This window comes from Lytechinus variegatus, chromosome 12 (assembly GCF_018143015.1).
Source record: "Lytechinus variegatus isolate NC3 chromosome 12, Lvar_3.0, whole genome shotgun sequence".
NCBI classification, from domain to species: Eukaryota; Metazoa; Echinodermata; class Echinoidea; order Temnopleuroida; family Toxopneustidae; genus Lytechinus; species Lytechinus variegatus.
The window spans coordinates 22,938,682-22,963,049 of NC_054751.1; the positions used below are offsets into that span (position 1 = coordinate 22,938,682).

Genomic DNA, 24,368 nt, shown 5'->3' on the forward strand with positions numbered 1-24,368 from the left:
GTTAATTTCAGCCCAGTTGACACTGTAGTGAATTATATTGGTGACATAAACTGAGGAAACAAAATTGAAATTTATGAAGAAATTACATAAAAGAAGCATTTTTTTTGTGATTTATGAATAAATTTTGTATAAATTAGCATAACTAATTTTCTAGTCAAAATTTCTAAATTCTGTGTAGAACCTTGGTGAATCTCATGTAGCTCTCAGATGGAACAAAAAAAAAATCAAAATAAGTTAAGAAATAAATAAGAATTTCTTAGTGAGTTTTGAAAAATATGCATAAATCAGCATATCTAATGAGTTTCAAAATTCTGCGTTGAAATTTTGTATCCCCACCTAGAGCTTTCATTTAGAGCAAACAAAATTGAAACTGATCAACAAATGAAGGAGAAAAAACATTTTTTTTGTGATTAATGAATAAATTTTGCATAAATTAGCATAAATAATTTTCTAGTCAAAATTTCAAAATTCTGTAAAAAATTACCCTTAAGATTATAAGCATATTGAATAACTCATTTGTTCATATCCCTCTCCTAAATCTCAGAGAAAACGATACGGGAAATATAGCTATTAAGTCATTTGACTCTATCACCCATGACAGACCATGCTTAATAGAGTCACACATAAAGTGACAGCTTACGGTAAATATTGAATAATCCTATTCTGGTGGAAATTGCGCTTAATAACCAATAAGGAAGAGGATCATAGAATTCTTAATGAGAAAATTACAACCAATTATCCAGTATGCATCAATATGGATGATAAAGTCTGTGACTATGATGGTATAATATATACTTAATGAGTTAACATTTCTTGTGCTGAGTGAGATGGAGACAACATACCACACAACAAAGTTTTCTTGAAGCAGTTAACAATTATTTTTATCCTCATATAAAGATTTTGTAATTTTATAATCAGTATTGACGAGCACAACATTTTGATTCCTTTTAACATCACTATATTAAAAGTGAATCAATGTGCAAGCAGGTAAAAGAGATAGACTCTCTCAAGTATTCCTGATTATTGCTCATATTTGAATGTCACATATCTCATAATTTGGGTCTATTCCATGATGTGGGTACCTGTTTGGTTTGGTTAGTTACGATCACTTGCCTAAATTACCCTACAGCAGGATAATAGAAGGAAAAAATTGGGGCTCAGGGCAAATTCACCCTGAAAAGCCCATATCAATAGCCCTAGAAAACTAAAAGAAAACCCCTCAAAGTTCCATAGGGTCTAATGTAAACTGAATTTATAGTGTCACAAATTTGGGCTGTTGAGCTGAAAAAAAGTTAGCTCGGGAAATAAAATTTCTAAATTTTTCCTCTGATCAATACAGATTTTCGTTTTGCAGTGACTTTTGCACTTACAAAATGTCATGGTAACCTGCTTTGTGGTCACTGCACGCTAAGTCAGTGGGGTGAAACATTAACTGCTTGTCCACTATATGGCAAAGATGCTGTTTGAGGGAAACCCAAATTGTCGTCACCAAAAGGTGATATGCTAGGCAAAGTTAGTCAAGTTCAAGCAAGTGTCTTGTACTGCTTTACTCCACAGCCAATCTTGCTCTGAGCACAGACTATCATAACACATCTATGTAGTATTCTACTAGGCAACGTGAAATATTGAAAAAAAAATTTGATCGTGCTGCAGGGTAATTGAATCTGATGATAATTGACCAAACCAAACAGATAACGATATCAGGTAAAAAAATATATGAGGGCCCCTTCATTCCCAATTCCCTGTACTGTTAAAGCTCATCTGATGTTGCAGAATTAGGCAATGGGTTGTGAAACAGCCCCCTAAAAAATACATTTTTTGCCTGACCTACATAATACAGATGATTCGATGTAAAGGGGAAAATGAGTATGGAGAATGTATTTTCGTGAGAATCTATCTCCTACCTCTTGCTGTTGGGATCTCTGCTGTGAGAGAGAGGAATCCTTCTCCTGCTGGAGCTGGGTCTGGAGACGGTTGATGCGGCCCTCGTAGTCCCGCCGTTTCTCATCCTGGACCTGGAAGATGGTCTGCTCGTTGACCTCCATCGTGTCCCGCATCGTCACAAGCTGGTGCTTCATGTCCTGTGGAAGATAGAATAGAGCGGAGATGGGGGAGAGAGAGGAAGAAGTAGGAACGAGTGAGATGACAACAGAAAAAAAGAGCGAGAAAGGGTGAGAGAAGGAGAAAGAGAAGTTGAGAGAGGGAGAGAGAAAGACAAAGGATAAATTTAGAAAACAGAAAAGAGAAAAGAAAATTGTGATAAAATGGAGAGGTAAGATAAAGCAAGCGATAGTAGAAAGAAGATAGAAAGTAAGAGATAAAATATCAAAATATTTAGAAAGAGCAAAAAGGGAATAGAAATAAAACAAGTCATACATTGATTAAACAAAATCATAAATAGCACAATACCTCTCTTTTCAAAATGAAAGCACTTCGAAGCCACATAATACACATTCACCACTTGCTGATCCAAAATTCATATAAAAAGCTCCAAATGTGAAAAACTTTTGTAAAAACTGCTCAAACGACTGCAACTCCACAAACACAAGAAGCTCCAATTTGCCAAACCAACTTCGGAGAGGATGAATATTCCTCCCGTGTTTCATGAGTCAGAAGAGAGTAATGGAGAGTTTGATTCAAGGAGCTAACACAGAAGCTTTAATGGTTTGAATTCAATGGGTCTTAAGGAGGAAGACTAGCAGGAAGGTGATGACAGCTGTCAACAGAAAAGCAGCGAGCAGTAATCATTTATCATGATGATGTAATGGGTCATGGTAAGATGGTGATAAATGAAAAATGTTTCCATCATTTATTACCTTTACCTATGAATAGATAATTAGCAGTGGTGTGCCCTAACTTTTTAAATCTTTTATATTCCCCTGAATCTTACATCTATGTTGTACTTCAAAAGTATTGTTGAAGCAGGGCAACAGAATAAGAATCAAGACTTCTAATAACTTCAAATAAAATTTATAGTTTTTTTAATTCAATATTATTGCATTATTCTTGTAGTTTAAGGTTTTAATAATTCTATTAAAGATGAGGGAAAATAATGCTTTATTAATATCAGTGGTCTTTAAAGTAATTTAATGCCTATTTGCATTTTTTCAGTAAGTATAGTGGAAATATTATCCTCCTTTCCCTTTTTACATCATATAGTACTGATAATTCCTATGAATTCAAGTGAACGATAGCATTAACATCTTATTTGAATATCAGTAGATTGCAGGCATTCATTTTTAAAATCTTATTTCAAGCAAACAAAATATAAAACTAAAATGACTGACTTTTGGTGAACATAAATCACAAACAGATACACAGCAAAAAAGAAACCGCCAATACCACAAAAGTGCTCAGAAGTTGCGATATCACAATAATTGGATTAAATCAAACAGCAGGAAAAAGTAACAAAAGTGCAAAGCTAAAAATAATGACCAGTTACCCAGTGTGATAAAAATATATTAAGAAAAAATATTGACAAAATTTTGCAAACCATAATGAAGCAAATAAAAGCAAATGTTGTTCAAATGGTTTGTTTTGGGGTTTAAGTTTCAATCAACCTGTATTTGCATCATTAACTTCAAACCTATGGTGTGGAGATGCAGTTTGTCTATTGAGGGGGGGGGGGCTTGTCAGGCAAATTTTGATGGGAAAGTGCGAAGGAAAACTGCATTTTTGTGCTTGACAGAAGACATTCTTGCACCTCCTGACGATTACCATCAGCTATGCCCCTGCCGTCACAGATTGAAGCTGTTTATTTCTGAAAATTTTGTCTGATGAGCTTGCTATGTAATTTAGCAGGTGAAGCATTGTACCCCATAGTACATGGATGTGATGTGCATGTGACTGAGAGCAGTGAAATCATCTAGATTTAATCCAGAAAATAAATATGATTGGTGAAGCAGTGCATGACAGCAAAAGATCAAAACATTTGAAATAATTCACACAACTAACCTGATCATGCTTGTTCTAGAAGAAAATTAATAAAAAGATAAAGACAATGATCTATTTAATAGTTGAAAGACCATTCAATCAATTGTCGACAACAAATGAGATGTCAATATTGCAATGATGGAAATCTGTAAACTAATTCATGCACAAATCCAGTGGTTCTATGGTTTCAACTCAAAGGATGCATCCTGCATGCAGTATTAATCAACATAATTACCAGAAAAGATTTATTTTACTCCTATGAACTACATCAGACCATCTCAATTATTTTTTACATCACAAGAACATAAAATTAGGGTTTCTTTCTTCACCCATACTTCTATAGATTTACAATAATTTGTATTTTTTAGCATAGCCTATAATAAAATAATTTTATGGATATAAACATACAAATGATATTCTGGGCTATGTAAAACAAAGAGATACAATTAATAATAACTGATTGTATTTTATATGTGACTGGCCCCCGGTCAGATCATAATGTAAAAATGCTTGTTACACTGACCATATTCCCACAGATTGTCATCACATTCTTTCTTAAAACCTCAATGCAAATACATACTACCTCATGAGATTGAGATGTGCTATGTTTGAGTAACAGAACCAAATTCACCTTTTCTTCGTCTATCTCCTCAACAGGCAACATGGTTAAAACGTTGCAAATACAAAAAAATATGGTGCCCACAGGAAGTGAGAATAAACGATCAGTAGTTGTCAACTTGCACTCCACCGAATCCAGAAAATACAATTCTTTGCTTGGTTCTTGGAGCTCTGTTTCCTGTCTGTAAAATCCTCTACAACATATCTACAGTGGCACTTTAGTATGTCATCTCTGAGGTGATTAGTCACGCCATTATAAATACACGACGGACTGACTGACTCTCAATCAGATGAACATGGATCAATTGATTGTTTGAGGATTGCATAATGGCAAGCTACAAGGTCTAAGGGAGTGTTTCATAAAGCACCTTGTCGCTGACAAACTAGCCCTCAGCCAATCAGAAGCAAGGATATCTGTAGATTTTAACAGTTGTCAGTGATTCACAAACTATGATGGTCTGGGGAGTGTTTCATGAAGAATCTTCTCAGTGATTTTCACCGACAAACTTGCTCTTAGCCAATCAGATGCAAGGATTTCAGTAGACTATAACAGTTGTCAGTGACAATCACTGATAATCTTGTTACATGAAATGCCCCCTTGATGTATAATGGTGATTTGTACTTTGTTAAGGTACAAGGTTTCACTCTGAGGCATTACGAAGGCGTTATCTGCCGTTAACAGTTGTTCTCACATCAGTAAAGTGACACGATGACTGACTGACTCTACAACTGTTGTTTACAAGGATCATTACAAGGATTTGTAGGATAACTTTTTAATATTTACCCCTTATTTATTTTTATTTACATTTCTAAAATTAAAAGAAAAGGAAAATGTCAAGTTGTAATGTTTCCTTATATACCTTAACAGTAAATGGGGCCCAATGCAAATGACCCCAAACTGCAATATCTGAAACAGGTGAAGCATTATGAAAACAGCCGTTTTATTCATTTTTATTAAAACCAACTATATGTAGCTATTATAAAAATTGTTCAAAGAAGGCTGTTTTCGACTCACTGTATGGCCGCCGCAGAGAAAATATGACCGAGGTATTACTGATTGGTGGGCTAAATAACATTCTAAACTTGATTACATAGATAAAGGATTGCGTAAATATTTCCTACTTTATTGACTGCAAGATCCCAAGAAAAGAATTTTCAACAAAAATGTTGCAAAATTCTTGATGCAGGTGCTTCTGGCCTTTCCATTCAAATTGATAAGTTTTTTATAGATAGTTTTGAAAACTGTCATTTGGGGTGTGTGTGTGTTTATCCATGGCGATGTGAATCTGTCTGTCTTGTCCATATATGAAACCTGAAGGATTTTTTTAAAGCATTTTATTGGCATTTTTAATTTGACAAGTTTTTCAGATCTGACAACCTTCTTCAACTCTGATTGGTTGAGTAGCACAGGTGTTCTATTGCTAATATGGTATGTGTAATAGAGAATATCAGACCAGTCGTTCATGAAACTCTCCCCGGGATCCAGTATTGGGTATAACTATTACCTGAACTTTATTCCTTAGGATCCTATTCTCTTCTGCCAAATCTGATTCCTCAGGTACCGATGAAACCGAGACTGGAGCATAGACATGGTCTTCCCCGTAGTTCCTTGGCGATGTCAGGTTAGGATGGCTATGTTGCTTAGTGTCCTGCCCATGCGAGGCCACTAGGGGGCGCTGTCCATCTCCAGGGTACATGGACTGGCTATGGCTGCGGTGACGCCCTCCATTGCCGATCTTCCCGGGGACGGTTCCACTCTGATGGATGTTCGCCCAGCCACCACCGCGGTTGATGAAATTCAGAGACTGCGCCTGCTGGAGTTTCTGGTGCAGAGCAGAGCGTTGGGAGGCATCACCCTTGTGGGGGAGCGTGGACTGGTGGTGGCCGTTGGAACTATGGTTGCTTTGGTGCCCGTTTGTTCTATACGTCTGCTGCATCGGAGTGATGTCCTGTAGAGACATGGCCTTGGTGGGTGGTTTGCCAAAGTGCTTCCCGGCAGAGAAACCATGGTTATTGTTGGTCATCAGGATATCAGGAGGATGCGAGTACGTTGCCATGGTATCCGATAACGAGGGAGACTGAGGAGAGATCTGTTTGTATGTGTCTGTGGGAGAAGTGTTTGGAGATGCAAACCTGACAGCGATGGGTTTGATCAGCTTTTTTTCTTTGGTCTGAATGGGGGGAAATAGAAATATAGCAGTTATTCTATTAAATTGTAAAGAAAATTAAATACATTGTATGGGTATATAAGCAATGCACAATGTTATTCACCAGGCACTGTGACAGGATCTGAGGCACAAAGTTACAAGATAGATTATACTTTCTGGTTAACCTTATTCAAACATCACAGCTGTTTACTTTAAGCCTAAATATCACAAACAGCCCTTTACTGACTAAATGAATCTCTAGATGTAATATGCAGTTCAACCCATTGCTTTCTGACAAAGGCATTGCCATCAAGGAATAAAGATTATGATGATCAAGTTCATTTAAAATTAGATAAAAGGCATTGATTGATCACTATTAATACCAAAGGATATTTTGATTACTTTTTATTCCTCATTACATTATCTCAGCAATATGCCTTTTAGAATCTGTCCCTTAAGAGCAACAAGGACTTTATTTGTGATTTAATTCCTTTCCAGCAGGCAGCACTCTTAAATCTCTGAATGTACCAGCAAGTACAATCTGTCAACCAAAGGTCTTCACCTTTTCAAGCTTTCCACTAATTGGAGTGAGCTTTGGGGGACCTATCGACTCGGTGTCGTCGTTGGGGGCAGGGGGCTCCTCAAAGACAGAACTGTTGCTGTTTGTGGTGGTGTCGCTGTAGCCACGGTAACCACTGTCTGCCAGTAGACTGCTGGTGCTACCCATGGTGCCATTGCTGAGGACGGTGGTAGGTGATTGGTCGGCCGATGATGGTGGGATGTGAATCAGAGAGGCTTGATGAAGTCCGTACGATGTGGAAGAGGAAGATGTGACCATATCACACGCTGCCATACTCAACACTCAACTCAGCCATCGATCAATGGTGTCTCTGAAAATATCAATAGAAATTGAAATTGAAAATAATTTATTTCTAATTGCAACCAAACCTTTCCTCTAGGGGATTAATAAAATAAAATGAAAAGAAAATAATGTATGCCAAAATAAATAGACCAGTGGAGGTAAAAGGAAGAAAACAAGATCACAAGACTAGCAGAAAAAACAGCTTTGAAACTAATCTCATCTTTTCTTTACTAGAAAATCATACAATTCCAGGCAAGTGGAGACTCTCAATCATCATGATCACAATCATTGTATGGAATTAGAATGCAAGAGAACCAATTGCATTACATGTCAACACTTCCTACATGTATGCCCCCTTTTCAAACAATCATGGTGTGAAAGGCAGAGACAATCATGGACAAAACAAATTCTTTCACTCCAGAATCAATAATAATGAAGAAAAAAACAGTCTGAAAACAAGTATGACCAAGATGGACATTTCCGGATTATTCCATCTCCTCTCCACAATTTTCATTTTTGACATTCTTGAAAAATATTTTTGAGGGAATTATGCTGCAAAAAGTGACAGTTCTCCAGTGTTTACACATACACTTTTAAGCATGCTTTGTTAGTTGAACACTGTGTGTACACAGCTTGATGGGCAAGCATTGCTTAGCATGGCCGATCATGAAGTCATGTCTGGCAAACAATGGAAAATGACTATTCAAGTCAGGAATATTTATTGATGCTTCCCATGACATATCAACAAGTATATTTGTCTTTTGAAAGATCATTGACATTGTTTTTATCAAATTTAAATGAGAATTTATCACAGAATTTATCACAAATTCACGATGGTTCTCCTGTGCATATTTATCATTTCATTTATTAGTTTACTGTTTAATGTGTTTTTATATTCTAATGAACAGTGAACTGGACAGTGGACACACCCAGTGTAACACTGTAACATGCTTGATATTAATAATGGTGTGATGGTTTCTTTAAGTGTTTCAAGAGCAAGAGATATGTGTAATTATAAAAAAAAACTACAAGTAAAGACATATATTGCAGAGCAGGATAATGGCTTCATATTATTCTCTCTCATTAATATGCCTGTATACATGTACATGTTAAGCGTAGAAGAAAGTGTAGGAAAAAGCATATATGTTGAACTGAATCATTGAATACAATAACAAATCTATCAAGATTTCCCCCAAACCATCATGGTGAAATAAAATCAGGTGATTTGATGAGGATTGACTCAACTAAAAAACAGTCATTATAACAAGTATAAATGCTTTTCAATAAAAAAAAAAAATGTTTTGACTATACCTGTACTTGCATCATAACAGACATGTGATGAGTGTATCCTCCAGAAAAAATGACCTTTTATTTTTGGCAAGATCGGCCACTGACTAATAATAACCACATTTCTTTCACTCTGGTGTTATCATGGCCTATTTGATAGCGATACTGTTAAATATTCACCATACAAGTCAATATACCAGGTAAAAACCACTTGAATGTTCACCGAATCTCTCCATCTATTCATACTGATCCCAATAATAGGTGGGATTTTCTTTTTCTTTTTTTTTTGGTCTGTGGTTTAGCGTATACCTTGGCCACACCGCGCCAAAGCTTTTGATCCGATTCAATCTTTTATGATCAGTGTTGCAGTGATATATTTACTTAATATCATTGAATTTCACTGGGATTTCCTTGAATACTGTTCAATAAAACAGGGTTATACTGCAGTGATTGTGATGGTTCAAATTATATTGTATTTATATCTTATGACATGGGCCAATAAGCAAGAAATATTTTAATTTGGCCTAGAATAATTATCAGAATCTTCCACTCCTTAATTCTTTAAATCCCCCCAAAATGAAATATACAACATTCTTGATCCCTTGCAAAAGAAGTCAGAACTAGAACTAGGACCTTTGTCTTAACATTTGAAAAACTTTGAAATGTTTAATGAGAACCTTAATATTTGTTGTGAGATATGAAAAAAAAGAGAACAGAATAGTGTAATGACCAACAAATTAATAATAATTTGAAGTCGTGGGGGATAATTCAATCCACCCCCCCTACCTTTCAACAGCATGTGGCAATGCAATTTCTGTTTCCATCAGTAAATCTTTATACATTTCTGTAATAAACTCATATGAAAACAAAGCAAAAAATAAGGGAAATGTTTGAATAATACTGACCTTTGAGCCCTATTGTATGTTCTGGATTTTAGAATAGTTATTGGCTTTGATCTTTATCAGCACTTCAAATTTCAAGTTGTTGCCAAATGTTGCCAGTCGGAAAGATGAAATCCATGATTTTTCCCTCCAAGTTTGATTTTGTATTGTGAGCAAATATAATTTCTTTTGAGTTTTTGTTGATCAAATACTACATGTTGCATGTGTAGTCTCTCATCTCTGATGATTTTATTTTAAGTAACAGCTCATAGAATGACACATTTATTGTACATTTCAAAGTTCCAAACAAAATTTTTCTGGGCCCTCTTTAACATTTCATTTCAAAGCATATCCATTAAATATATCTCCGCAGTTCACAGAAGCATCTTCTGAAATGAAAAGTTGAAAATCATTGAAATTCACATATTTAGATTGTTAGATTTTGATGATGATAATGATGATGCACAGCATTTGTATAGCGCCATATATCTGTCAGACATTCAAAGGCGCATTGGAGGAGCCAGCCAATCTGGGTCGCCTAGAAGGGCGTGCACACAGAACTGTGACCCACAGGTCTCTCCTCTCCATTTTCATGGAATGAAGTTACAATTAATTTCATTAATACTATAATAGAATATTAGTTTCAACGCTCTGGTAACTACAGTCCGTTTTCCATGGTTTGAATTCAATTTTTATTACATAGGAGATTTGTGCTGAGTATGCATGTCTTTGTTGTTTTTTAAGAGGGGGTGGGGTTGACAAGGAATACTGCTTTTTTAAAATCAAAGTTGGAATAGACAGACTACATCCAGGGGCTCAAAGGTGTTTGGTTTGTGACTCAATCAATCGGTCTAGGATCTGCAGTCATTTTTAGGTCTAGGGGTCAACAACGAAGCGTTCTTGACCTTGTTTGCATTCAACAAGTGCATGTCAAAACCAGAGGGCTACAAAAAGTTTTCAAGTTTTCAAAGTGTTCAAATTGTGTTCATGAAGTACCCCCACCCTAAAAAAGGGAGAATCAAGCTTTGTACATTGATTTCTATCTTAAGAGCAAAGTTGTGTTTCTACACAGGATCCTGTATATTATGTAATATAAGTTTAATGTTTATGCTGTTCATTGCTTTATTGCTTGCATAACCTTTATTTCAGTATTTGTTTTCAATTGTTTATTTCATTCATTCATATATTTTATTTATTTATTTATTTATTCATTTATTTTTTATTTTTTATTTTTTTTTTTTGGGGGGGAAACCTGGACCATTCTTTCACACCCTTAGTCCAAGTTTCACAAATAAAACTGTTTGACTGTTTAAAACTGTTACCATGGTGATTTTTATAAAGACAAAGTTAAAATTGCACGTTTTGTAAAACTTAGGCCCCTGATCTATCTATATCCAGTCAAACAATCAAGGAGGTTTAATAATGGGTGTGGGGCTGTGTGACACTCTGACTCAATGTCCTGGTTATATATTTTAAAATATTTTATATGGGTCACCTCAAAATTGCCTTCTTTGTACTATATAACTACCCTTGTCAAAAATGGCTATGATGAAAAGGCAAGGCCCTAAGAACTATAATCTTTCTTTTCATTTTTATAGGCTACCCCTTCCAGTAATTTACCATCAAATAGTATTGATATAAAAATGCAGACCAGGCAATAAATAAAAGTAGTCCACAATATTATTTTCAGTACTATTAAAGTGCAGAGAGGAAATATTTATATTAAAGAGCATTAACCTATAGTAAAAAAAAAGTAATTCACTCTCCAGAATCTGAGAGGTTAGGCCTAATACAAGTTGACTAGGGGAAGTATATACATACAGAGGCCTAAAGTCAATATCAATAGTCCGAAGTTATCAATATCATAGGAAAATAATGATCAACTTTGGTATATACTGTCCTTTACAATTACAAATACATATTTTCTGACCTCCATGTTGGTTATTTACCCTTCTCTTGCCTTCTTACATTTTATGTGAACCCCTGATTTTTCATTTTCATGAAACCAATTTATACTAAACATTCATATCACTGAAAAAAATTAAAATCAATTTGCTTAATTTCCTCACAATTATTAAAGAAAAATGTATAGTTTTTTGGTCATGCTTTAAATCATCTCATCATGCTTTTAAAATCTCATCAAGTATACTTCAAATGCAAGGATATCTCAACTTCATAGCTGATTTTATTCCGAGTTGTCTTGCAAGAGCAAACTTCAATGCTCTATCCTTCTGATATAAGCATGATCTCTGAAATTTAATAAAACAATCATCCAGGCACTCAAAGCCAAAAAGGTCACGCTCATTATCAGCTAACCAACACTGAACAGAGAGCTCCATATGTACTACCCTTGGAACTCGTCATTGCCTCGACGTGTCTTCATTACAATGTAATTATACTGTGTATGCCAATGTCATTATTACAAGTATGCCTGGGAATTGAAATAATACACAAACTAGGGAGAAACTGGGTCGCATGATTTCGTAATAACAACCTGAAGTGAACTGCGTAAGTGGTGAACAATTATAAAATCCATACATCACTTTCATGAAATTGGATGGAGTTCACATACTACGAAAAAACAGAATACAAGAGAATAGAGAAAATTACTGTAAAAAAAATGATAAAAAATCCAAATCTAAGTGAAGAACACATTTTTGGGGTTAAATAATCAAAGATCAGATGATCCGCTATAAATACAAGTTATCAGTTGACAAAGAAATATTTTTAAAAAATCAACATACATGTATATGGACAGAATATATTTTTGTTGAATTATGTTGTTTAAAGAGAAATGGCACCTTTTGTGTCATATCTCTCTTTTCTTTATCATGTCTGAATTAAAAGAAAACCTGATAAATGATTAAACCCCAAAATGTGGTTAATTTTCATTCCATCGAAGCTGATTTTTTGTAGGTTTTTTTTCAAGCTATTCTCAACATAAATTCACAAATATAAACTTTTATTCATCACAATACGATAAAGAATGTTTTTTCTTTACTGAATCATGTTTTAACATGTCAAAACTCCTTGTAACATTTTTACATGAAATCCTGTAATGAAAATATACAAATCTATTCATTTTGAATTTTTACAAAATTTTAAGAGTCAACTAGAGTTTACAGTCAGAATGTATTCCTTAGTTATCTTGAAAAACCTATTGCAGAAAAAGAAAAATACAATTATAGAGCAGTTCATTTCCATTCCAGTCCATCGAAAATGAATTAGAAGGTATTATGACACTTCTTCAAAGGAAAGCACAAAGAAACAAACTCCAAAAGGAGAGTGAACTTACAATAATGATGATGCCAATCAAATTCTCCAGGCAATAAGCTAGCAATCATAAAGGCATAAGAAATACCCTCCGGCTAATTAATTACTCCCCAGCCTAAGCTTCATACTTAATGGGGAGATGGTTCATTAAATGCTAATGAGCTTTTATCTTTAGTAGATAAGTGTGGAGTTTACATAGTGAGTTAGAGTGAAGGATTTTATTCACAGATAGGGTGAAGATGTGGATGCAGGAGACAAGAGGAAGATACTACATGTGAGAACAAAAAGTACAGTGAGAACATCTAAATGAGAATCAACAGAAATATATCTAAAATGAGAGCTTTAATATAGAGAGAAGGAAAAAATCCAGAAAGGATTGAAATAGCAGAGAAAAGATAAAAATAATGATACCTAGAGAATGACAGAAAAAGAAAGAGGAAGATACAATAAGTGACAATAATGCAAAATGAATACAAGGAGTCTCAAAAATAAATCTGAAGAAATGACACAGATATTCTAATGAGGACAAGTGAGGGTAATGATATTTTCCCAAAATTTCACCTCCCAAGTTATAAAAGTTACAAAATTTTGATTGTCAGTTCCAATAATTTCCCACGTGTATGAGCAAATAAAATCAAGGAGCTTGAAATCTATGTAAGATGAGCTTGAATGTGAGTCTCCCTTGTAACATAGTTCTTGCATGAAGCCAACATGTGCTGCCGATTAGGGCATGGGAAAATATCCCACAGGGGCCAGATGTTTTTGTGAATAATTCATTAGATTAATAGACTTAATACATGATGCTAACTATATCAAGATACATGTAATAGAAAGATTAAAAACTTAGATCCCCCTCTTCCCCTTACATTCTAGGCTATATGAACATAAATTAGACAATAGACATTTTGAGTTCATAATTCATTTGAAAAAGGTTGGTTGAAGAACATTTCACTGTTTTTAAAGACGATATTACATTCAATCCATGAAGCAGTGTCCAAAACACATTATTAAATACAGAATCTCTTTATGATCTCTGAAAGATAATCAAATAGTTGCAACTGGAATTTCAAATCGGCCTATAGGCAATGATTACGCCTAGCTTAGCCGGGTAATATAGGAGTGCCTTGAGCATCAACAAGGTGGATATGTGCGCAATATAACTACCCTATATTTATCATTATTATTAATGATCTTCACTACACAACACTTCATCAGAAGAGAGATCTTCCTCATACTAGTAAATATATTTCAGTTGGCAAAATCATGTCAAAAATTAGTGATTTGTTTTGTTTTCAGAATAGCAGGGCCTATGATGGGGGGGGGGGGGGAGAAAAAAATTGAATGTACATCTCATTAGATAGCTCAATACTTTTTTGTCTTCTTTCATTAAGCAGTCAGCATTGCTGTATACAGTAATTTATTGCTTTCAAATTTCAATTGCCCTAATAATCACCTGTGTTTCAATAATGTAGGCTATATATGTTTTGGCATTAATTTCAAGTTTTAATTTGCTGCTGTGTGAAGAATATTTGGACAGTCAGACTTCAGTAAACATTCCTTCATTCCGTATTATGAAAGGAAAAGTGGGCATATGTATAGTTGTAGGCCTACTGGAAATCACTGGCTGTTTATCTCCATGTGTGTATATGATATGGTGATTATGAAAATATGCTCTGGTTGCATTTTCAGGATGAGGTACCCATATCAGAGGTGAGGAGAGCCAGTTGACATAATAATCTTATCAATCATACCCAATACACAAAACTGAATAAACAAATAACTAGAAAAATGTACCCAAATTTCTCAAACTCTATATTTAAAAACCACTCACAAAATATAGGCCCTATGCATCAGGTGCAATGTAGGCCTACTATGAATCCATCTTATAAGGTGGTTTCAGACCGCCTCGAAGTTCGCCAGTTCCAGGTATTCTCTGATCGGGAAATTTACCCCGATCAGAAAATACCAGGTATTTTGGTAATGTGAAAGCAAACTACGCGTAATTTCCCCGAAAGAAAATACCCGCTAAATAGTAGGTACTTGGTGAAATTACGAGAACTTTCGTGGGGATTTTTCCAAGGTCGCAGGTATTTTGGTAATGTGAAAGCAAATTACGGGAACTTTTAGCCCAGCGTGTCGTTGGGCGCGGCGGCTTGGGTGGCTGCTGGGCTAGTGATTTTGAATCTCGCCCCTTGCCTGCTTATCAGACCATACTGCGCATGCTCGTAACTTCGGGAACTTATCCCGAAGGATGTGTTTCGGGGCGGTGTGAATGCAGGAATAATTAACGGGTATTTTTTAGCCTTAAAAAGTTCTCGTAATTTAACGGGGATTCTTGTGATCGAGGCGGTTTGAAACCACCTATAGATAACAATGTTCATAATTATTCTGTCTTTTTTAATAGTTAAAATCCTGTAATATTAAATCATGATGAAAACTCACTGGTTTATTAAAGGCCAAATTCAGTAGATTTTTTATGAAATGACCACATTCCGACATTTTCAAAAACAACTTGACATGTTGTATACCAACATTAAAATTTCTACACACAAAGTGAATTTTATGAATGCTCATTATCAGATGGTTTGAAAGAAACATTCCATCCAATGTCTCTTATGGAAAATATTGACATTTACTCATTTCACGATCAATAAACATGGAATTCTTTTCCATTGTTTTGATTTCTTTTCCAGTGCTCAGGTAATTATTCTGGGTTGTTTACATCTGTTGTGCCAATTTCACATGTATGACCATGACAAGCTATGACGCAAAGATCGTGCAGACAGTGATACACATCAAGGCGTTGAACACAAATAAAAATCCACGCACTTGTGACTCTGATTAAAGGTAAAGCGGAGTTCTGAATATTTCACCATATGATGATTCTCATGTAGAAGAAATTGACTTCAGACAAGTAATGAGCACTGTAATGCGAGGTAAAATGTTGATTAGCACTGTCATAAAGGCAAGCTGTACAAACCATCAATTTGCCTAATATCTAGATATCATACATGTATCTTAATACGATATGGAAAGAACAAAATAAAAAGAGCTATTTTCTCTAAAAGTGCAGCATAAATGGTACTACCTTATGAATTACAGGAGTCATGATGTAATTTTTACTTTTTATTCAGACTGACTCACTTTTTTTTTTAATTGCAGAACCTTCCCAAAACAGTCCCTAATATTGCTATCATTCTCCAGGGAAACATTACCCTTGTTGGTCTATATTCCCCTACTGGAATGTCAACACTTGTTTTCTTTCAATTTCAGTTTCTGAAAACAAGTATTAACACGTTTTATGGATGGCCTTCTTTCTGACCCAAATTTAAGCTGAGGCAAGGTTACAGGAGACTGATCTACACTACAGATTTTTTTCAAAATAGAAAAAAATAGTATTTTCATATTTTCATACATTAACACAAACACGGGGGGGGGGGGAGCCACTTACATTGACAAGTGGATACCATGCGCGACCAAAAAGACACGTTAAAAGGATGTCTTTTTCAAGATAGGGCACGATACGTACGTAACGTGATAAGGGTGTCAAAAACACAAAAATAATGAAAAAGGGTATCTATTTCATTAGGAAAGCTACGTGTTTAGGGTCGAATTTGCGGGGATGATAAAACAAAATGAAAATGTTTCATAAAGGATGCACTACGTGTTTAGAGTCCGATTTGCACGACGTGTGGAAGGTGGGGCCGTACTAAACCAAAATAATGATGTGTAGGCCTAAATACTAAAAGTAAAAACGACGACCGACGGACTCGTGTCATATCACTGTATTTGTTTAGGGGTTCATTTCAGGGAATACTTGTCAAGAGTATCGTTTTGTTTCCAATACTTGTCAAGGGTAGGGTTTCACACGCCAATACTTGTGGGGGTGCATTTTCAAAATGTGGAAAATACGTGTTTAGGGTGCTTTTCGAGACGTCACGGTCGCGCATGGTATCCACTCGTCAATGGAAGTGGCCCCCCTCCCCCCGGGACAAACACAAAGACAAACAAAATTCATTAGTTTTATTTTCTTTTTTTTTTTCATGTAAAAATCAATCCTTTTTATCGATTCCTTTTGCATCCATCATTTTTGCTCACATTTTAACTGACTATGTGATCATACTATTTTGGCATAGAGACTATATTCCATTAATAAAAAGGGTCATATTTACAGATGTATATTTTGTGATGTGTGTTTTATCTTATGTAAAAAAATGTAAATACCAAGAAACTAATAATAGTAACAGTTTTACCTTGCCGTGTGAATACAGATTACAAGGGCTTTTACAGAAATTTTATAAGTTTTATGAGGGCTGTGGGGTCAAGGAATTCATATCAAACAGCAGACTTTATTCAATATTGGGTGAGATTTTGATGAATTATTGCTTTTTGCCAGAGGAAAGTCTCAAGTGATATTACTCATTCCAAAGATATTTAATATTTAGTTTCTATGATTTGAAAGCATGGCCTCTGCCCCCAGTCCTACCTATCAAGATTTATAACTCCCAAAAGTTCTGTCCACCCACACAAAATAACACTGTCCTGGTAACTTTTTCTTTTTCAAATATTTGGTAAAAAATAGCCTGTGAGTCTTGGAATCGCCTTATTTTTGTCTCCGCTTAACTATGTAAAAACAACATTTTATCATCTCCCTTTGAATTACCCCTTGAGTGGTAGAATTATTACAGGTTCTATTGTGCAACTACTGGTAACATTCCTCATCTGCATGATCTGCAGATAAGAGGTGTTGTGGCTCAGTGGATAAGTCACTGGATTTTGAATCAGGAGGTCCAGGGTTCGAATCCACCACAGCACTCGCATCCTTTGGCAAGGGGTTATGTTTGCCACTCTCTATCCAGGAGTAGTAAATGGGTAGGCCTACCCGGCAGGAAGAAATTCCATGAATGCTTGAGCGTCCGATCAGGGTACCCGCACTAAAGACAGGGTATTAGTATACAGCTCATCAAATGGTTTGAAAGAAACATTCCATCCACTTTGAAACATTGTATTAATTAATGTTGCTTATTTATTATTATCTGTGCTGATAATGGTAAACTGAACTTTTTCTGGAATCTCGGATTCAAATTTTGATTATGGTTGATAGATAATTTCAGACCTAAAATGCTAAATAAATGGTCAAATGTATAAATGTACATACAATAATTCAAATATTTTTCAATATGTTTATAGGTGTATCACTTTATATTACTTACAGATATAATGCATTCCTTGTAAACTCTGACGATCAACCCTGGAGAGGCCACTGTTCAAAAAGTAAATCCAAAATTTATCTTTGACAAAACAATTTCCTCTTTGTCTCCACACCTTAGCCTCAATCTACATGTATAGCGAGGAGTATAGTATCATGCATGTGTTTTTTCCATACTAAAACTCCAATTATTCCAACAAATGAACAATACCAGTCGCCTCTCACAAAAAGAAACAACAGGTAGGCCTACAGTATACACAGGAGTAACTGCAGGAATTCACAAGTTTCGTACTGAACACCAGTCAGCCCATCAAACAAACAGAGCTTTCGGCAGCCAATAACAGGTCCTTTTCACCCCAAGACAGACTTATTTAGCATCTAGTCAGGAGCGATTTTGACCCCCTCATAATACCGCGATTCTGATCGCTGAATGGGCGGGTAACAAGAGGTATGAGGGGTGGGGGTTATGGATGATGGACACCTTTAATGACTCAATGACTCACAAGGGCTCTTCTCAGGATGAACAAAAGAGGCCTGGAACTCTGTCAAATGCACGGACCTATTACAAAAGGGATGGCTTAGCTTTTCTAAAGTGTCCTGTAAGATGTCTTGTTCTTTTCAACCTTGGTTAAGTGTAATTTGTACTTTGAGCTTTTAATAATTGAGATGTATATGTGTCAACTAACTGTTCCTCAAGAAAGAAAAGAAGTACCTTGAGATAATGGTCCCTTATGTTCTTGCGGGTTTACTCAAGCTCTTTTTTCCATCATCTGATAATAAGATTGTCCTAAACTTCGAAAGAATATTCTGCAATCATTAACTCTGGACAGCTTATCAACCCCCCCCCCCCCCTTAAAAAATGCTTAAATCAGTGAATTCAATAGTTCTTATTTCCACATAAATATGTAGTATTGAATTTGCTAATAAACTAATTAATTATATTCCGCTTTCATATAGCGCTTAATACATGTACATCAGAAAAACATCAGATATAATATTATTTCCCCTAAAATTAATTGTACACTGTTGAGTGTAATGATTCATGTTACGTTTTTGGAGCATGAACTCATCCGACATGAATGCTTAATGGACATAACAATAGATCACAAGATCAAATGTGAATTTCCTGAATAACTATGGAGGGGCTTATTGTCTGGGTGGGGGCTCTATATGATATAAATAACTAAGTATTTCTGACTTCATGAATAATGCTTTACAATCATATTTAGATCAGATGAGTCATTCTCAATTACATACTTATGTTACATACTTTTCAATAATGGGGAACCGTATTCCAACTTAAAAAGCGGGAATTATCTCCAATCTCAAGGAACGGTTACAAACTTTAACCTTGTGTGTGGCATGTTTCCAATCACGGCTCTCTTGTGCGAAAGCCACAAGGAACTCATTCATTTGGCTTCGAAAAGAAGGATTTCATGCAAGATTAACTTTCAGAGCTTTCAAACCCTGAGTCGGGGTGATTGTAAAGGAATCCCTGCCGGCAATCATCTTAAAACGAAGCTCAGAGCATTCCTTAATATAGAGGAGAAAAAGAGTCAAGAGAGTCGAAAGAAAATGATTTTACAATTTGTTAAGTTGCTGAATTTACCGTAACCTTTTTGCAAAGGGGATTGCAATTCTGTATCGCAAGCACAAACATTAAACTAATCGTGCAAAATATATCTACCACACAATCTGAGTATGCAAAAAATAATGTAGGTCCTATTTCCTGATTAACTGCCTTTCAAAATTTATGAATTTAAAGGAATTGGCACCGTAAAAGTGTCACAATTTTCAATTTTATATTCATGTAATGTTGTTTCCACCAGTATTTTATTTCATTTTATAGGCAATATGACTACTTTATTCCAGCCGTACAGAAACCTTTCTCTGTTTTTTTTCTAAAATCAAGATCATAATCATATTTTGGCTCCAAGGTCATAAATAAAGCCCCTGTTGGTAATATGTGCACAATATGCCTAACTACACATCCTGATATTTATTTCTCAATAATTCATTTTGGTAATGTATTTCATTAGATTTTAATATTTTGTTTTTCTTTTTGTTCAAAATTTATTTTGTCAAACTCGTATGTGAATTATCCTGATGCATTAGCTTTAATATAAAGGCCTGCATATTACATTTGTTTTATTCTGTGAGTCATCACTTGAAGTAGAACCATTACAGTGTGAAAATCACATCAACTTGTGAAAACAGAGACTGTTACCTGACTTCTTATCTCTCTTTGTAACAAAACCTGTCTTAAAACTTTGTCTTTCAATTGCAGAGCAAAGCTGAAAGAGACACAAGATTGGAGTAACAATGACCCTGTCAATAACATTATCAGAGGAAAGGTAAATAAAGGCTTGAGGTGACTAACCCAAGCTATACTAGCTCAAGTTTACCTGACAAAGTTATCCATAGGCGGTGCTGCACCAGCCCGAGTTTGCTTAATCTCGAGATTTTAGCCCGATCGGCCCTCTTCACGATTAATCTCAAGATTCAAGAAACCCTGTCTCCACCATCGCAAGAAGAGCGATTCCTGCTCGATCGAGGCATCGATGCATAATATGGTCTGGCACCATGAATGAAATAATCCTGAGTGCGTCTGCACCCACGAATAAGCGGGATAATTCGTACAAAAAATAGTGCATTATTTTGAAAATGGTCCCAAAGTGACGTTGGAATGCAATCTCAAGATTAATCCTGCGAACTAGCGCGATAATTGCGTGTCCATTGCAAATAATCTTGAGATTATTCAGATCGGGACAATTTGCCGGATCAGAAACTTTGAAAACTCAGGCTGGTGCAGACGGCCCTCATGTGAGTACAGTTATGTGGGGGAATTTTGTCTGAAGGGAAAGGGTAAATTTAATTAGGGTGTAAGTTATGGTAAAATATTTGGAAATCGCTTAAAATGTAGGCCTGCGTCTTGATAGTAACTGACGTTGCTTGCCTGGCAATGCAGCATTTTGATATTCATCACCAAGATTCTGAAAGTTAACTTGAGTGATGAAGCATAAATTTCTTTTAAAATAACAATCTTGATAATTTTTTTCTCCATCACTACAGAACAGATACATGTACATAAAGCCCATTGCCTTGTTTCCTATAGACCTACTTTGAATCAGTAAAGGTGACAGGTACAAAACAAATCTGAGATTCATTGCGATGGTCTATGAGGGTCCATACTCAATGCATAATAGCTCCATGCTCAATGTATCTTCCTGGTATTAGTGCTGTGACCCAAACCTTCACAATCAATGGATGGAAAAATAAAAATAAAAGTAATTTCCCAATATAAAACTAGAAGAGAAATATACTGTATGAGCATTTGTTGAAGAAGGTAGGGAACCTTGAAGTGAATTGTAAACATCAAGGTGACTATACTGGATTTAGTTTCGACCTCACTGGGTTCTCAACGCTCTGTCAATCAAGGATGACAATTTAGATTTTTAAAACTGATAAAAGAAATAATAGTGTTCAGTATTCCTATGCCTTTATGTTGGAAATGACAACTGCAGTGAATAAACTTCAGAAAAATCATGGAGATAAGAGAGATCAGTTAGCCCCCCCCCCCGGAAAAAAAAATTTGACTTGGCACAAGAGGCTAATGAAATTTGGGTAGGAAGTGCATTTTTTTTGTCGTCGGTGGTTGTTGTCGCTAATATTTGCATTTCGAGGATGACATCAGCAGATCAAATGTGTTGGGGTTCGTACGATCCTGCTCCAGGTTCTTGGGCTCGCTATCCGCCACATCCGTGAATAAAACCGTCACGTACCTATATCCAAAATCCTGTAGTATAGATACCATCTCCCCATGATCTCGGACAAAAGGAAATCGGAGAACGGGCCAGTGATTTCCTTGGCTGCCTTGATATTTGTTACAATAAAACTATCAGAGGCCAGATCTTGAGCGGTCCCTCCTATTGTACATGTAGCAGCAATATCAACCTAATGGAGAACGCTAGAGTACGCGGGCATCGAATTTGCCCATGAACTGGACGCCATATCCAGCCATCTTGGATCATCCATGCAGCTCTACCAGGCCAGCAGTATCAGCGTACTGCCCGCCCAGCCCGCTGCACTCGGCATGCAAGAGGTGGCCAATACATGGTACGGCGCAATATCAGAGAAAAAAATGATTGAGCGTAGGGTCAGTGATATTTTTAGGGTCAGGGGGTTGCGCCAATTAAACATTTTTTCTTTAGTATCTCCATGTTCGAACCAAATATTGTGTGTATAGCAACCCTCTTCACAGCAGTAACATTTCTTTGTACATCAATAACTTTAGTTATCTTATAATTTGGAAAGAATACTAGTCTTGATTAGGTGGTCCAAGTGAGCCCATAGGCTAAAGGTTATCTGTCAGGGGCTATGGGACACTGTACAAGGTTACCAAAATCAAAAGAAATCTGTACGAAATAAAATAGAATGAAGTCAAACCAATTCAAGCATATTATTGCCATACAAAATTTGACACCTTCTGAAATTGGAAATGCAAGGACAATAACAACAAGGTATGATTTAATAAAATGGAATTGGTCTCCCTTCAAAAAGTGATAGCTTTTACTGCCAAGGTGATTCTGGCCCTTTGAATTGGAGAGTCCTGCTGAACCGTTTTACTTTATTTACCCAGGCCAGGCCTTCTTTTTGATAGGAGTATTGTGTTATTCTGTTTACAGTAAAGGGTCAATTATCAGCACTATCAAAGGATGAAATCTACTGATGGCTGGCATCCTACATGCAATGACTTCCTGCTTACATGAAGCTCTACATATGGTTCCGAAGTCCATGGACCAGAGTAGTAGGTCCATGCTTGTGTGTTCTGCAAACCCTCACTCGAGTTAGGGTCTGAATGTGCAGCCTACTAATGCTTCATTTACTGAATGCCCTCTCGCTCAGGATTTTTTTTGCATGTGCTAGTCTTTGTGTGGAGACACACTTGTTGATCAAAGTTCCAATCAGGGTCTGTGCCTGCAGACTAGGTCCATGCACAGTCCACATCAAGAAACTTGTTGATGAATAGATTCAGTACAGCCATGGACCTTCTAATCAGAGTAGGTCCATGGTACAGCAAAATGTCTGTAAACGACCCTTAATAACTACTGGACAAATTCTTTTTTTAGGGAGGGGAGGGGGGGGGGGGTGCAGGCCTATATTTTTGATCAGCCCAAATCCTAATTTACAAGCACAATGAAAGACTTAAACTGGTTTGGGGGCTGCCAAAATAAGACAGCATTTGGGGCAAAAAAAATAGAAAGCCAAAATCTTGGTGGAGGTAGAAAGAAGTAGATTTTAAGGCCTACAAAAATTACAAAAGTCAGTCCAATTATCTTCCTTTATTGTTTAAAAAATACTACAATCAAATATTCTATGAAATGAAACCTGAGTGAAATCAGTCAGTGATTTGACTTTAATCACTGCTCAAAAAATCCACTTAGGCCTACACGTACCTAAAATGACCACAAATTACCTCAAATTAAATCCTTGTGGCAACACTTTTGTTTGCACTCTTAGGTAAATGACCCATCACTAAAATTAACCAAACTATCCGCCTTTCCCAGAAGTCACATTAAAAAAACTAGTCCTTTATCCAATCAACGGAAACAAAGAAAGATCTGTTCCTCCATGTTGACAGATAAAATCTTTTCCTTTCAGTAATTCTGTCTATTCTGGAAAAAAGTTTAAAGCTCTATGGTTGAATGATAAAGAATAGGGAGGAAAGAATGAAGAGGGAATCAAAAGACAGGTGGAAAAACAAAGATACAAGTGTTTTCATTCATTACTGACAGCATGGCTGCTGATGCATGTCTATAGGAACATCCTTCCATTAATTGTCCCCTAAAGGATAACTTACTATTTTGGTAGCAATGAATAACCCATCATATAATAAAGAATAATTTTTTTATCACAAATCAATGAAAGAAAAGATCTATCCAATACAAAAGCATAGATCATTTATCATGAGAATACATCAATAATCCATGTTCACCGGTACACCGAATGTTTATGCTATGTACAAGAGTGTTGAATTCTTTTTATTAGAAAATGAAACTGACTCAATGTTTAAGGTTCTGTTTAAATACAGATTCTGCTCATCTTATTGGAGGAACTATCACTATTTTGAAAATCATTTGAAATGATGTTCACATAAT

General features: G+C 35.9%; 1 protein-coding gene across 4 annotated transcripts in view; it reads right to left on the reverse strand.

Moving 5' to 3' along the window:
• Positions 1–24,368, reverse strand: part of LOC121425306 (leucine zipper putative tumor suppressor 2-like) — a 59,045-nt gene that overhangs the window by 4,651 nt on the left and 30,026 nt on the right. For 2 of the 4 annotated variants that reach the window (XM_041621331.1, XM_041621332.1), the window contains exons 3-6: positions 7,261–7,588; positions 6,057–6,722; positions 3,955–3,969; positions 1,905–2,081 (exon numbers count right to left, since the gene is read on the reverse strand). In XM_041621331.1, coding sequence (XP_041477265.1) covers positions 1,905–2,081; positions 3,955–3,969; positions 6,057–6,722; positions 7,261–7,551 — 1,149 coding nt within the window. In that variant the 5' untranslated portion in view covers positions 7,552–7,588. Of the gene's footprint in view, positions 1–1,904; positions 2,082–3,954; positions 3,970–6,056; positions 6,723–7,260; positions 7,589–18,214; positions 19,170–24,368 lie in introns of those variants that run through there. The other 2 variants (XM_041621333.1, XM_041621334.1) reach the window with 2 other exon arrangements.